This window comes from Grampus griseus (assembly GCF_964374135.1).
Source record: "Grampus griseus genome assembly, chromosome: 7".
NCBI lineage: Eukaryota > Metazoa > Chordata > Mammalia > Artiodactyla > Delphinidae > Grampus > Grampus griseus.
The window spans coordinates 37219671-37235799 of NC_139001.1; the positions used below are offsets into that span (position 1 = coordinate 37219671).

At 38.1% G+C, this 16129-nt stretch overlaps 2 protein-coding genes across 2 annotated transcripts in view; one reads left to right on the plus strand and one right to left on the minus strand.

Moving 5' to 3' along the window:
* PLCL1 (phospholipase C like 1 (inactive)) overlaps positions 1–16129 on the minus strand; it is a 385144-nt gene that overhangs the window by 215035 nt on the left and 153980 nt on the right. The gene's annotated exons all lie outside the window — the stretch shown is intronic.
* LOC309825473 (RNA-binding protein 3-like) lies at positions 14944–15661 on the plus strand. The gene has a single exon (XM_082659030.1). The coding sequence runs from the start codon at positions 15005–15007 to the stop codon at positions 15473–15475; it is 471 nt and encodes a 156-aa protein (XP_082515156.1). The 5' UTR covers positions 14944–15004; the 3' UTR covers positions 15476–15661.

The following is a 16129-nucleotide window of genomic DNA, read 5'->3' on the forward strand; positions in this document are numbered from 1 at the left end:
TGTAGATAAGATTATTTAAAATATTAATACTATTAACAATGACAGGTGTCATTTTAATATATTTTTTTTCTTTTTCAGATTCTTTTCCATTATAGGTTATCACAAGATATTGAATATAGTTCCCTGTGCTATACAGTAGGTCCTTCTTGTTTATCTATTTTACATATAGTAGTGTAGTATCTGTTAATCTCAAACTCCTAATTTATCCCTCCCCCTCCCTTCCCCTATGGTAACCATAAGTTCATTTTCTATGTCTGTGAGTCTATTTCTGTTTTGTAAATAAGTTCATGTGTATCATCTTTTTAGATTCCACATATGATATATGATATTCAACAGGTGTCATTTTATAATCTAGTTCTTTTTTAGTTTTTAAGTTTTTATTTATTTATTTTGGCTGAGTTGGGTCTTTGTTGCTGCACACGGGCTTTCTCTAGTTGCAGCGAGCAGGGGCTATCCTTCGTTGCGGTACGCAGGCTTCTCCTTGAGGTGGCTTCTCTTGTTGCGGAGCACAAGCTTTAGGCACGGGGGCTTCAGTAGTTGTGGCTTGTGGGCTCTAGAACACAGACTCAGTAGTTGTGGCACACGGGCTTAGTTGCTCTGCAGCATGTGGGATCTTCCCAGACCAGGGCTCAAACCCGTGTCCCCTGCATTGGCAGGTGGATTCTTAACAACTGCGCCACCAGGGAAGTCCCATAACTCTAGCTTTTATTTAGAAAAATGAATAGAATTTTCAGTTTGATGATGGCAAAGTAAAGGCAGTTTCACTCCCTTCTTCTCTCAAAATTCTAAAGCCACAAAGTTGACAGGAAACACAAACTCCAACTTCAATGAAATGACGTAACTATAATCTAACATTTGAAGATGGAAAGCAGATGCAGGAAACATTTTAGCAGAGTGGAGAAAAGTCAAGCCAATGACTACAAGCAGCAAACCAATTTGCCTCTGTACATGCTTAGGAAGTGGAGACACTGGGTACTGTGAAGATGAAAGTAAGGACAGTTGCTAAAAATGAAGGCATATTTAGGCTCTCGATCATTGGGCTGCAGCTGGTTTTTACTGGCTTGCAAGAGCCAACTCTGCAATGACCTCACACTGGTAGCTTGAAATCAACCATAGTGGGAATATTTACACTACAGGAACTGGCAAATTCTACAAATCAGAATTTTGGTTTGTTCTGATTTTTTCAGAGAGCTAGTTGTTAAACATTTATCAGCACACCATAGCTCCCAAGTCTTAATCTTTACCACCCACTAGAAATCTGAGGTTTACTCTCCAGAGAAAGTGAACCATGGGGGTTTCAGATTGGGGCACAGAAGTCACAAAAGAGGTCAAGTGAAAGGTACGGTGCTGAAAACAGGGATAATATATGAAAATCTGTGTTTTGTTCAACTCGAGAACATCTACCTTCAGACTGCGTTCCCCTGGCAGGACACTGAGCATTCTCTGGAGAAACTAAACTGCCCAAGAGAAAAGATTTATAAATAGTGATACTTTTGGGGAGGGGGGAGGGGTGGTGGGTCTCAATGAAAAATCTAGCTAACATGTCTGATCATCCTACAGTGAATTAGTCCAGTAAGACATGCAAAGAGTAAAAATTCTTTTCCCAAGCACCTTTCTCAAGAAGCCACTATAGGATATGTCCCACCAAAACAAAGGAAAAAACCAAGGAAGAAGAGGATGTGGATTTAGGAAATACAGGAGAGAGGCAATGGCACTGCCAGAGTAACAGCTGTGCCTCAGGCCTAGTGAAGACAGTGCCTACTGGAGCAGCAGACAGAGGCTCCAAGAAGCAGGAATAGAAAAGGAACTGGTAGAGGCTTCCCTGGTGGCGCAGTGGTTGAGAGTCCGCCTGCCGATGCAGGGGACATGGGTTCGTGCCCCGGTCCAGGAGGATTCCACATGCCGCGGAGCGGCTGAGCCTGCGCGTCCGGAGCCTGTGCTCCGCAACGGGAGAGGCCACAAGAGTGAGAGGCCCACGTACCGCAAAAAAAAAAAAAAAAAAAAAGGAAGTGGTAAATTATCTGACTGCTTGAGCACGTGGAACACTGTAGTGAGAGATATTTTACAGAACTGTTATAGGATGTTGGAAGAAATAGCATTCAAAGAAAATTAAACAAGGGGAAAAAAATGAGGCAATTATTTATTCCAGGTAAAAATGACAACAAAAATAAGAAATGCAGTCACACTGTGGATTACTCAGCTGTGGAAAGCACTCACATAGACATAATAAGATATTGGGAAAAGATTAACCAAACATTTAAACATAATAAATTATATAGGGAAGAAGTAAAATTTTTGACTTTGCTACATAGACCAAATGATTCAGTGCAGCTTTGTAGTATACTCATTTCAGATCAGGGCATGCTTAGAAATTATCTGTTCATGATGGGATTTTGAACTTAAAGGAAGAGGAGGTATAAGTGAGTAAAGATCCTAATATACCCTAATAGGAATTAAACTGATTAATCAAGAAGCATATTCTTTTCAAGTAAGGAAGTAAATACTAGAACAAATAGGTAAAAACATTGAAGTGGTTCGTCTAGTAAGTGGAACAAGGCAGTAGGAGAAGAAAAGAATATTGGGGGGTTTTAAGTCTGCTTTACAGAAGTATTTGACTTAATCATTTTCATGAAATACTTTCATCATAATTGTTTTGATTTACTTAGTTTAGATACAGAGAAAAATAAAATAGTTTGTAAGTTATAGGCAACCCCAGAGAATGTGGAAATTATTCTGATATTCTAATAATAAAGGGATTCCCACATTGTAGCAACAGAAAAATTTTTTCCAAATCAAGAAAGATCTGGTTAAAACATCTTGCAATAAAATATGTGAGTATTCATCACCAAGTACGATTATCAAAGTCTTAGTTATGGGCCATTAAACAAGAGAACCTGTGATGAACCCATGCCAAGGATAAACCAGGACAGATTTATCTTCTGACCTTATCTTTTGGGGGATGCCAGAACCTTTACTGGGGCCACCATACTTACTCATCAGATGTTCACAATAGATAACTCATTCATCCTTTGTGTATTTCTGATTTCATTTTCTAAAGAAGATGAAGAAGAAAAACCTTTTCTTTTCATAGTTCTCTTCACAGTTTTATTTTCTGCTTTGAAACACTGATCTAACTGCTAGAAAAGAAAACTGATTTCATAATTAGAGGAAATTACTGAGGCGGGTGGTTTAGAGTGGTAAGAACAAGAACTGAAAAACTTAGTGGTAAGGAAGAAATAAATCATTCTTTTTGGAAGTTTGACGGGGAAAAGACTGAGAAATTCAACTACTTCAGTGGTAGCAAGGGTCATCGGAGAAAGAATTTTCCAGACAGGGGAAATCTGGATTGTTCAAAGGCAAAGGGAAACGATGCAATTAAATTTTTTAAAAAAGGTTAAAGGTTAGATGGTGGTGTGAAGGGAAACTAAAGATGGAAATGGATGAATTGAGAAGCAAAAATGGAGGAGTTTACTTTCAACCAGGAAGCCCTTCCCTATGAAATTCAAAGAAAGATGATATCTAGAAACATGTTTCTGAGGTAAACAGAGGGAATATGAGGGTTATTTCCTGGCTGGCCTTAGTTTTCAAGTGAAGGAAAGGCCCAGTCATCTCCTTAGGGGGAAATTAGGAATGCGAATTTACAGGAGTGGAAGGAATTAAGAACAGTCATTCTCTTAGACTGAACCACCAGGAGTCCCCAAAGACCATTCCCTGGACCAGAGAAAGGCTGATCTCACCAAGAATGACCCAGGGAGGCAGTCAGACAGAAAGACTCCCCAGCCCCATCCTCAGGAGCATCAACAGGTCCAGGATGAAACGGGGGGATCAATTTTTAACAGGGTCCCCAGGAGATCTCTATGAGTAGCTAAATCTGGAAGCCACTGGATAGGGATCCCCGAGGTACGAATAAAAGAATTCCAAACAGTATTAAAGGCACTCGTAGGGGCAAAATGTAAAACTTTGCCATGAGGCATATCTATGAGGTTTTGTTATTTTCTCACAACAATGGAAGAAACAGAGAAAGGAGAATTATGAGAGCTTATGATCCACACAGTAACTGGGAATTACAGCGGCATTGAGTTGTGACCAAACCTCACCTCTGGTTCCGTGGTAAAAAAAATGACTAAAATCAAAACAAAAAACCTCATTTCTCATTCTTTTCCATTCAATCCGTTTTTAACCAAAAGCAGCTCCTGTCACTAAGAAAATCATTACCTCAGTCCATGTGGGCACTTGTGTCCCAGGTCATTCATTAGTTTGAATAAAAGGAAAACATATGATTTGGTTTTGCCTTTGGGTACTTTGCTAGTGAACTTCTTAGGGCTGAATTCTTAAGTGTTTTAAAATAAAATATCTAAATGTACTGGTATATTTAAGTCCAGTTTAATCTCAGCCCTTTGAATTCCTGTAGAGCTTTCAGCAAGATATGGGTACCACACAACTTTAGAAAGTGATTACTTACTGCAGAGATGTAATCATAGTTTTGTTTTAAGATAAAAGCTCACATCATCAGGTCTCTGTGTCAGAAATCAACAGAGAGAAAGGACAAATAAAAATTAACTACTCTCCTGGAACTGTATACTTTTATAGTTTAAATGATGCTTTTTCTGATGTTGAATACCCCTTCCAAATTGCCTGATTAAAGCTACATAATTCAGTCAAAATGAAATCATACTATTTAAAAATAACTTTCTGAAAAAAATGAAACCAAAAATAGTATTAAGGCACAATGGGAAAGACAGTGTGTCCGTGTGTAACATAGCACAGTAGAAATGGTCTTTTGTAAATGAAACAATAGTACTGTTTCCTCAACCAAGTGCAGCCTTTTTTAAGCCCAGAGAGTGAAGAAATACATATAATTAATTTAAGCAAATTACAAGGGCAGCTGATCCACGGCTTTATAAAATAATCTCTGTCACAGTACTGCATTCTAGGAAGCAGCCAGCTGTCATACAGCCTTAATGAAAAATGCCAGATAAGTTGCTTTACTTCAAAACACAGAAATTGGCCTGATTAAATCAATGAGTTTCTATCATATATTTATATCATCTGGAAAGGAAAATCTAGCCTCCTTTTTTTTTTTCTAGCTTCCTTCTGAGAGCTGAAAAACATCATTTCTTTCATCAAGAAATTTCACTAAAAGTTATGACATTTTAGTTAATCATTTTAATGTCAGTTGCTTCACTTCATTTACTTTCTGAGTGATATGCCCTAGTTCCTTTGATTTACCTCCATTAAGCAGAGAAAAAAAAGACTGTAAGTCACATGCAAAATAATATCAAAACCCATAGTTTGAAACTATACCACCTTAGAAGTATATAGCTCTTTTTTTAGACCTGAATTGTTCTTTGTTACATATACATCTTTCATAGAAAGAAGCTGTATTTCTTAACAAATTTTCAAAGAAAAAACCGAGAGAAAGGTAAGAAATATGCTTTCGTTTATACAGTTAAACATATCTTAGGACAGCAATGATCAAACCTGGGTACACATTTAAATCATCTGGGAGCCTTTGGAAACTAACAATACTGCCTTCTACATACATGAAATCAAACTTCTGAGGGTGATGCCTAAGCATTGGTGTTTTCTCCTTTTTCTTAAGCTTGCCTGGTGATTCTAATGCAGCCAGGTTTGAGAATCCTAAGCAGGGCACTGACTCACATTCGGGTGCATGTTATATCTCTTGAGGGTGGAGGTTAAAAACATCGATCCTTTGGTCCTGTTGTGGCTAAGTTGCCCCCCAAACCCCCACCATATTCATATGTTTAAGTCCTACGTCTAGTACCTCAGAATGTGACTGTACTTGACAATGGGTTCTCGAAAGAGGTCAAGTGAAGTTATTAGGATGGGCCCCAATCCTTATAAGAATAGGAGTGCTTACAAGAAGGGGAGATTAGGACACAAACAGGTACAGAGGAAAGACCATGTGGAACAACAGGGAGCAAAGAACCACCATCCACAAGCCAAGAAGAGAGGCCTCAGAAGAAACCAATGCTGCAGACACCTTGATCTCGGACTTCCAGCCTTCAGAGTGGTGAGAAAATAAATCATAGTAAATAAATAAATGATCACGAGTCACCCAGACTGTGGTACTCTGTTATGGCAGCCCTAGCAAACGAGTGCAGGTCTTATTCCCAGAATTCTGATTTCATGGACATGGCTTCAGCTGGGATCAGGAAGCTTTAAATGCACCTCAGGTGATTTCAACGTGTGTCCAGGATTAAGAGCCACTGCTTTAGGTATCCTGAAGTCTGATTTCACCTGTTTTCTACTTTATGTTAACTTGAGAGCAGCTAGTTACACTGTGTAACATCTCCCTACTGAAGCTATTAAATGAATATTACTCAGCCATAAAAAGGAATGAAATTGAGTCATTTGTTGAGATGTGGATGAATCTAGAGACTGTCATACAGAGTGAAGTAAGTCAGAAAGAGAAAAACAAATATCGTATATTAAGACATGTATGTGGAACCTAGAAAAATGGTACAGATGAACCAGTTTGCAGGGCAGAAGTTGAGACACAGATGTAGAGAACAAATGTATGGACACCAAGGGGGGAAAACCGGGGTGGGGTGGGGATGGTGGTGTGCTGAATTGGGCGATTGGGATTGACATGTATACACTGATGTGTATAAAGTTGATGACTAATAAGAACCTGCAGTATAAAAAAACAAACAAACCAAAAAAACAACTAATACTAAACCTTCTTTGGGTTATTTGTATGGAAATATGTTAATATAAATATTTCAGACATTACATGAAATTTCTAAAAATCTTATATGTTCTGGTATAATGTTATAAGTCATAATTCTAGTTATTACTTTAAAATGTATTATCTCAGAAATAACTAAATTTCCTTGTCAATTGCATTATTATGAACTTTCATCAAATCTTTAACCGTGGGCTTCCCTGGTGGCGCAGTGGTTGAGAGTCCGCCTGCCGATGCAGGGGACATGGGTTTGTGCCCCGGTCCGGGAGGATCCCACATGCCGCGGAGAGGCTGGGCCCGTGAGCCATGGCCGCTGGGCCTGCGCGTCCGGAGCTTGTGCTCCGCAGCGGGAGAGGCCACAGCAGAGAGAGGCCCGCGTACCGCAAAAAAAAAAAAAAAAAAAAAATCTTTAACCGTGGTCATTTTTAAGTCTTTTGTCATTTACAGACAGTTCTAGGTGTACTCTGATGCTTTTGCAAAAATGTTCCTATAAAAGGGTTTCATCTTCAAGGAATTCATGGAAAAGACTGACAAGTACAGGTTTCTGGTAACTGACTATACTGCTGAACTGAATGAATAAGCATTTTCAGAGCTCTAATGGAAAACTGATGAATTCATAAAAATGCTAACAAAAGATCAAGATGGAAAAAAAAGTTAATTACATGGGACTGAGTGAACTGATGAGGATGATTATAATTTTTGTGACTTTCTGTTTGAATAATAAAAAAGAAAGCTTAAATGGATATAACCGAGAAGTTGGATAGAAAATTGTTTTTCATTTTATTGAGTATTTTGCTCCACCTAGTGAAGAATTCCCACAAAAAAAGGGTGCCATTAGTGCTGTCTCGCCTCCATTCCCACCCCCATCAGTGGAAGGTATTATTTTTTCTTATGATAGTGATATATTTGTTTCATATCATTCACAAATATAGTTTTCAAACGTTCTTATTTCTATTTCTCTATCTTTTCACTCTTAATAATGCCATTTTTATCTCTACATAATTGAAAATTTTACATAATTATTGCAAAATATGGATTTTAATAGGTTCAATGTTAATTTGGAGTGCAACAGCTATATGTTTTCTTTCTTTCCCCCTACAAGTGGTCTCGTGGGCTTTTGAGTCACACAAACCTCAGATCCAATCAGCTCTACTACCAAATAGCTGTGTAACCTTCAGGAAGTTATATAAACTCTCCAAGCTTCTAGGCAGTCCTCTTTAAGGACTGGGTATGTGTTCACCAGGCCCTTAACCCTCTACTCACTGGTGGAAGAGAGTAACAAGTGGAGTTTAGGGCCCAAAATAGAAATCATGTTTTGAGGATATTAGAATAGCCCAAGCAGCTGAAGACACTTGCCTAGCTTAGATATTACTTGAGAGAGAATTAAATGTCTTTCTTGTCTGAAACACATTATTTCAGGGATACTAGATTACAGCAGCATAGCTTGTTCCATAGTCTAACCATTGTATGGAAAAGAGCTTGAAGAAAGGAAAATGTGGAGGTTATGAGATCAATTAGAAGGTAAAACTGCGGACATCCAGGTGTAGAAGTTTGTGGCTTGGACTAACACAGTGGCAGTGAAGGTGGACTCGGGAAGTTGATGCAGCAAAGGTACACTTGGAAGTACAATCAACACAGATTGATGATGCACTGAATGTAGAGAGATGTGTCAAAGATGGATCCCAAGGTCCTAAGAAGACACAGGCATTTATTTACTCATGAAGACTAGAAGAGAAGCATATTTCTAGGGGAAGATCAAGAAATTTAACCATGTAAAACTTGAGATGTCTGTGAGACACAGACTTGGAGCTGTCATATCAGAGTCGAAGGTGAAAATCTGAAATTTAAACAAGTCTGTTCCAAAGGTAATTTGGGAGTAACTTCTCTATTCATCACCAGCCGTGGGGATCATTGCCTGACCCATCCCAACTACAAAGCGTAGAGCAAGCCCAGGTGCCAGATACCATCTTAAATGGTTAGAGAACAGGATGGAGTCCTAAGTCAGTCATTCCTCTACATGGAAAATTCATAATTCCTTTGACCTTCCCCTCAGCCTTTCTCTTTGGGATTAATGAATTCAAGTTCTTTAACCCTTATATCAAACATCTGATTGATTTCTATTTAACCTTTCATTGTAACTGTGTGTAGTTTGTGTTTGTTTTCAAAATTCTATGTCTAACATTTATTTCTAAAATGTCTTTGTCCAAACAATCTCTACAATATTGAGAAGCCAGTATGGCAGAGAACATCATGGGTACTTGGGACCACATGTAATCGATAGAAGTAGCTGCTGAGAGAGGTGAGACAAAGAGAGAAATGGACCTTAGAAAATTTTATCCAGAGGTCAGAATTCAAACTTATGCCTCTCTTACCTGAATATACTCATCCAAATAGTATTAAACATTCTAATAATGCTTTTCAATATGAGAGAAAAAAGAGAGAGAAACATCCTGACTTGATTGCTATGGTTATGGGGAAGGCATTGTGAATGTGGATATGCTGCCTTCACAAAGTCAAAGGTATGAACAGTAATCTCCTTCTCGTCTCTAATGAACACTCCCTCACTACAGCACGTTTATAAACTTCCATGAACTCAGTGCAAGTCGGTTTGGGGATACATTAGGCACTTTATCATATTATCCCTTGCTCATACTACTTTTAAAGGAGCTGAAGAAAGAAATCCCTTCCTATCCATTTACAACCTAGAAAGGATCCTAACAAAAGAAAAAAACACTTGCTGGCAAACCAACATGTTTCCTGAGATAAGAGAAGGGACCATAAACACATTCATTTTAAAGTACTCATTTTTTAACTATAGCTGCTAATATTGAATGACAGTTGCCATAAATTCTAATTGGATGAGGTGCATTAGAGTTAAGTGTATCAAGCCAAAATGTGCTTATATCTATCTGCCTTACAGATTTCTGGAAGCATCTCACAGCGTGTATCTCTGCAGCTATAACCATTTCTAACCTAGCTTCCTTTTCCAGGAAGTCTATTTTAGGCTCAGAAATTTAAATACTGTATCAAAAAAAAAAAAAAAGAAGAAGAAGAAAAGCATAAGGACTTCAAAAAATCATTATATAATGTAGGCCATAGTTCAGGACAATATATAAAATAAAGAACTTTCCTCCCACTCTTGTCCAAGATACACCTTGATCTTAAGTCACTCAACAGGCCCAGTGCCATTGACTTCCACAGTCATTATCCATAATGATGATGATGAACCAGAATAAATAGCCAATTTACCAACTACTACTCTCATTGTGTCCAAATATCACAGCCTTTTCCTCAACCAGTCTTTCTAGATTTGCGATTAATCTTTTTCATTTCCTTTCTACCTGCTATGAAGGAATTAATATATAGAAATGACACAAATATCAGACAAGAGGCAGAAAGAAAAGGAGGAGAAAAAGAGGGCAACTTAGATAATTCTCCAACTAGATAATGAGCTCCTGAATAAGTAAGAATCGGCTAAGAAATGGTGCCCACCCCACTCGTTGAAATTTTTACAAGTTCTCTTTCCATAGCCTTACATCAAGGGCAAGCCTTTAGAAAAGCAGAGAGCCAGTAACTGCTCCTCTCACACATGCTTTGTTTCTAGGAGCAGGTACTTTAAAATATTTCCTTTATTAGTTTCTTACTTTTTATAGATTGACCCTAAGCCTCACCAAAAGAGGAGAAAACAAGGCCCAAACCAGCAGACCTGACCAAATCTGGATGTCTTCCCTATTAGATGTGATCTCCCTTTCCTTTCAGCACTTACAGTGTAATGCTTAAAATGCTGTCTTCTATTTCTTCTCCATTCTGAACCCCAAGTCCCCACTGACTTTAATGGTAACTCGAGGCCACAGTCCTTGCCTCACCTTGAACCCCTCCAACACCTGCAGAGTGTCTTACTAATAGTAGATGACTAAGGAATGGCTCTTGAATTAAACGAAATTGAAATCATCTTTCTATACACACACACACACACACACACACACACACACACACACACGATCTTGAGTTCTCAAGAAAGCACAAGTCTGTGGAAATGGGAAATAACTGTTTCCAGTGCAGTAAAGAGGTGTTTTAGGATGGCAATTCCTCAGCCATCACAAGCTGAAGAAAAAACCCAAGTTCCCAACACAACCTCCTTCCACAGGATCAGCACAGAAACTAGCCCCATCTCATGTCAGACGGTGACTGTGGAACGGATAACCAAGTTGCAGAGGGCTCTGCAATATTAGTAGCAATGGCCAAACAGAAAAACTGTGGGAAGGACCACCAAAGCCTAAAACAGAGAAACTGATCATTCTTTGGGTCTTTTAGTGACACCATGTCTTACTCATTCACCACTCAAAAGAATTTCTTCTAAAATAGCCCGATGCTGATCCATGAAGAATATTTGATGGTCCAACCTAAACAAAACCGGGAATACACATATATAGTGTGTAGAATGACCACAGCCCTCCAGTTTAGTAACCTCCCAAAACACCTTTAGCCTCTCCATTTCGCCTTTCATGTTCAACTGATCTTGTAGTAATAAAAACATTCAAGAAAGAGTTTTATCATAGTCCTCTATACTTTACACTGAATTTAAACCTGGGAATAAGGGCTCTGTCCCATGGTAAAAGGATTGATTGGTCCGTGGGTTGGTAGATTGTTTGAAGAAGGGCACAGGGTCCATCCTAATGTCCCTGAAATCATTCTCAGAAAAGCCGTCTCTAGATAGGAAGGCAGAAACCCCATCAAGTCCACTTGTGTAAAGGTACTGGTAACTTCTGCATGGAAGAGAAAAGAATGGGCAGAATTTGGATGAAGAAATTAGTAACTTAAAGATCAGCCATATAATTTGCCGTTACAGCAATAGCTGAGTTGCATGTGATTCTAGTCCAGTTCAATGACTTTATCCTCTTTTAAAAAAAAATGAAATATCCTCAGAGTAGTATAAATTACAGCACCAATTCCAGACCACTGCTCTGAGGTGGGTGAGGCAACAGGAAAGTGTGTAATGAAAATGACTTCCATCAGCCTGATTTAAACACTTTTATAGGGACAAAGCGATCCCGGGCTTGGCTGCTGGCAATAGACACTGCGTAGGTTACGTCTTCCCTTCTGAGACACCTCCCACTTTCCTTTCCCTGTCAAGGTGGCCCTTATTTTCACTCCAGCTGGAATTTACCCGTGAGAAGTTTAAGACAGTGAACATAGAATGTGACTTGGCCCAAACCCCTCACTTACCTTCCCTGCCATCCTCCAGCCAACCTGTCCCTCACAACTCTGCTGTGCACAAGCCCTGATCACTCAGAGATTTGATACAGAATGAAGCATGAGTATCATAAAGAATAACTTCTACATCATTCACTAAAACATTTTTATAGAAAAGGAGATAATAGAAGATACAATAAACCAAATACACCCTTTCCAGACAGAAAGAAAAACTTTAAAAAAAAAAACACTTTGTCCATCTTTCTCCTTATGTAAGAACTTCTGTGAATTACAAATGCAATTAATAAAACTGCACATATGCCCCCTCCAGATTTGTCCTAGCAGTTGCAAAATGGTTCTCTGAAAATTCTGGAGGCAGATGACCTACTGGATTACAAAGTCCCTTTCACTGTTCATACTTTGTAGCTCAGCAGGCCTGACCACTGATAAAAGCAGAGGTTTGATACAAATCAATAAACTGGAGATCTAAGAACATACATCACTTTTCCTAAACTTACAAGGAAATGAATAGTATCAAAGAATAAGGCACAGTAGAAAAATGAGGTCTCTTTATGCAATAAACTATTAAGAAGAAAAATAAATATCCAGTTATTGCATTTTATTTTTAACCCCTTAATTTTCACATATTCAAAGTCATCAAATATGAAATAACCCAAACATCTTTCTCTCAAGATACTGCACCAAATAATTCAACTGCAAAACATCTGAGGTTGAGTTCAGTCACATCATTTGCATGTATTCTATTTTGTGAAGAGCAGATCTGATGGAGTCGTGTTTCTAACGATCAAAATAGTATGTTTTCTTGAAGCAATGTAGTAATTGGAGATTCTCCTTAACTGATATTTTCAAAAGCACCTCTTTAAAATGGGAGGTTGAGATATATGGTAAGTATTATATGCTAAAAGATCACTATCTTCTCTTATAAAAGTATGATCAGGTTAAAAGATGGCACATAGTCCATTTCAAACCACATTAATTACTTTTCGATTGTTCACTTATACACAGCAGTTGTAATGGCTTTTTCCTTAATCCAGAAGTCTTATGACTAGTAGTCATTTGCACAAATTACTGCACACTCTTCCATGAAGATTCACCCCATGGGAATGGCTTCCTCTTCTCTCACTCAGTGACACATGTGTGCATTACAGGAGAAAATAAATGCAATAGGACAATTTTAGGCAACAAATTTGATTAAATAAATGGATTGGTATTAAGTATATTGTTTTCTCTTTTTTTCCATTATTCTACAACCTCACACTGATAGAGAAAGGATAAGGGATCATACAAGTCGAAGAATGAGAAACAAAGATAGAAGAGGCAGAAGTACAAAGTCTTCTGTATCACTCACTTTGCTGGTTACCTAGCACTGTTTTTATCTTTTTCATGGTTATTCGTGAGAATTCACATATGCCCAGAATCTGAATGCATAGCATTCCTGTCTTCTAACCTAGGTCAAAATATATAAAATACACAACTTTCAATTATTCCTATAAAATATCCTTTAATCACTCACATCCCTTCTACCTAACCTTCTGAGGCTCCTGAAAGCTGAAAAGACAAGGGAAAGGAATTTTGCTGAGGATCCCAGTGAGTCACTTTGAGTCAGAGAAATGGGCCAGGCTGCTGGTCTGCTAATAAGAGCTGCAGTCACTTCCAAGTGAAGAATGGGAGACTGCTTGGCCACTGAACAAAGAGTGAAAGAGGGGAAGCAGCTTCATTCATAGGTAGAGGAACATACTGCCTCATCACCTAGAAGGCAGAGCTGTTTCCACCTGGAGTGTTTATAAGACTACTAATATAAATGTATAAAACTAATAGGGGCGAGATGTGTATAACAAATGTCACTATGGCACAAATGAAGCTAGAAAATGGCTGGCCTAGATACCTTTTCTTTAATCATTTATTTATGAACATAATTTAAAAACTAACAACCCAGCTGAAGCATAAACATTAGCAATGACAGGATTTCATTCAGTTATTTGACATATGCCTATGCTAAAACGTTCTCATTTTAGAAAGTTAAAATGAAAGAAAGGTATAAAGAAAAAATTACCAAAGGGAAAAATATGCAAACATATTAAGACAGTGATTATTGACATGCTAGTATATTTTCTTCAGATATTTTTCTAGGTATATTTATTTTTACATTGTTATGCCCAGATGTGTACATAATTGAGATCCTATTATTTCATTTACTATTGTAGCATCTAAGTTATTAACAACTCTTAATAAATATGTTTGACTGAATTTAATCTTGAAATTAAGTAAAAGTAGGGAAACTCATCAGTAGAGTAACCCATTAGTGATTTAATACCCACAAAAAAAGAAAGTTCAAATATATATTTCCATCATTAACATTTCATCATACTGTTCTCATAAGAACTTTTTAAATTGTGGGATCCAGTGTAATTTAAAAGAGAGAGAGACAGAGAGACAGAGACAGACAGGTCCCTAACCATGTTTAACAGCACTTTCAAAAAATAATCCATTTCAGAAAACTTCAGAGCTAAAAACTGTGCCAGTGACAATAATGTTAGCATGGATTCCATTCACAAACATCTCAAATATTTATCTAAGATATATTTCAAGCATTAGCTAGTACCTATCTTGATTCTTTAAAAATCTAATGGGGTCAAGAAAGAATTTTTGTATAACTAACTGCCTGGAAGCTCCTAATAGCTCTTCACAGTTAGGACTTACTACCAAATAAACAACATTTGCTTGCTTAATGTCACTGAGTACAGAGCCAAGGAGATTTAACCTTGACAGTTAAGCCATTTATATTGAGTGATAATGTAAATTAGAAGAAACTGCTTGTCCAAAACGAAGAACTATTATATCACCCTGCATGTTTATCCACAACACAATGTTTTGAGCAAGGTTAAAGGAAGCACTGACACTTGTATGAAAGGAATGTTCTGAAACTGCATACCTTTATTTGAAATATATGCACATGATAACTAGATGCAAATATAAAGCAATACACCAATTCAAAAATATTTCATAGCCAGTCTCTCGGTTTCTTGGCGGTAGCTGTCTCTTCGGCCTTTTACTTAATTTCCAGGACTTGAATTTACCACCATGTCCTCTGAAGAAGGGAAGCTCTGCGTGGGAGGGCTCAACTTCAACACTGATGAGCAGGCTCTGGAAGACCACTTCAGCAGCTTGGGACCTATTTCTGAGGTGGTTGTCGTCAAGGACCAGGACACTCAGCGATCCCGGGGTTTTGGCTTCATCACCTTCACCAATCCAGAGCATGCCTCAGATGCCATGAGAGCCATGAATGGAGAGTCTCTGGACGGTCATCAGATCCGTGTAGACCACGCGGGCAAGTTGGCCCGGAGAACAAGAGGGGGTGCCTTTGGGGCCTATGGGCATGGTCGCAGCTACTCTAGAGGTGGTGGGGACCAGGGCTATGGAAGTGGCAGGTATGACAGCCGACCTGGAGGATATGGATATGAATATGGAAGGTCCAGAGACTATGGTGGCAGAAGCCAGGGTGGTTATGACCGCTACTCAGGAGGAAATTACAGGGATAATTATGACAACTGAGATGAGTCATGCACACCTAATGTAGATACACAAGGAATAAAACTTCTTCTGATCCAGGACCATCCCTCCAAATAGCTGTATTTATAAAGATTTTTGGAACTGCACTGAAACATCTGTTTTAGTTACATCAACTTCTTTTTTTGAGTAGAGCTCCCAAGGTAGCTTGTTAAAGACCTTTCAGAAAGTTCCATGTGTGTTTTTTAAATTTTTCTCCCATTTAAAGACAAATTCTGAGACATTTGTGGAGTCTGGATATCTTTTCCTTTTTTTACCAGTTTTTTAGTTCAGGCTCTCAGGAATGTTGGTTCTGGCAAAAAATGTTTGGCCAGACTGATTTTTTTGAATAATGTGCATCTAGGAACATTTTAAACACCGGTACACAATGTTTAATTATGATTAGGAAGCAATTTCTGACTGTAACTATAAGAAATGAAGAACATGATTACTTAGAGGTGTTCTTTACTCCAGATCTCTGCCTTGATTATATAGAAGTTTCTTAAAAATATTTGTGTGTCATTTTTTTTTTAATACTGGAAGAAAAAAATATTCTGTTGTGTTTCATGTAGCGTTTAGGATGTCTTTCACTGAGTTGGTTAAAAAGATGAAAACAAACAAAAAAAAAAAATTTCATACCGTCAAATTTCAAAAACAATG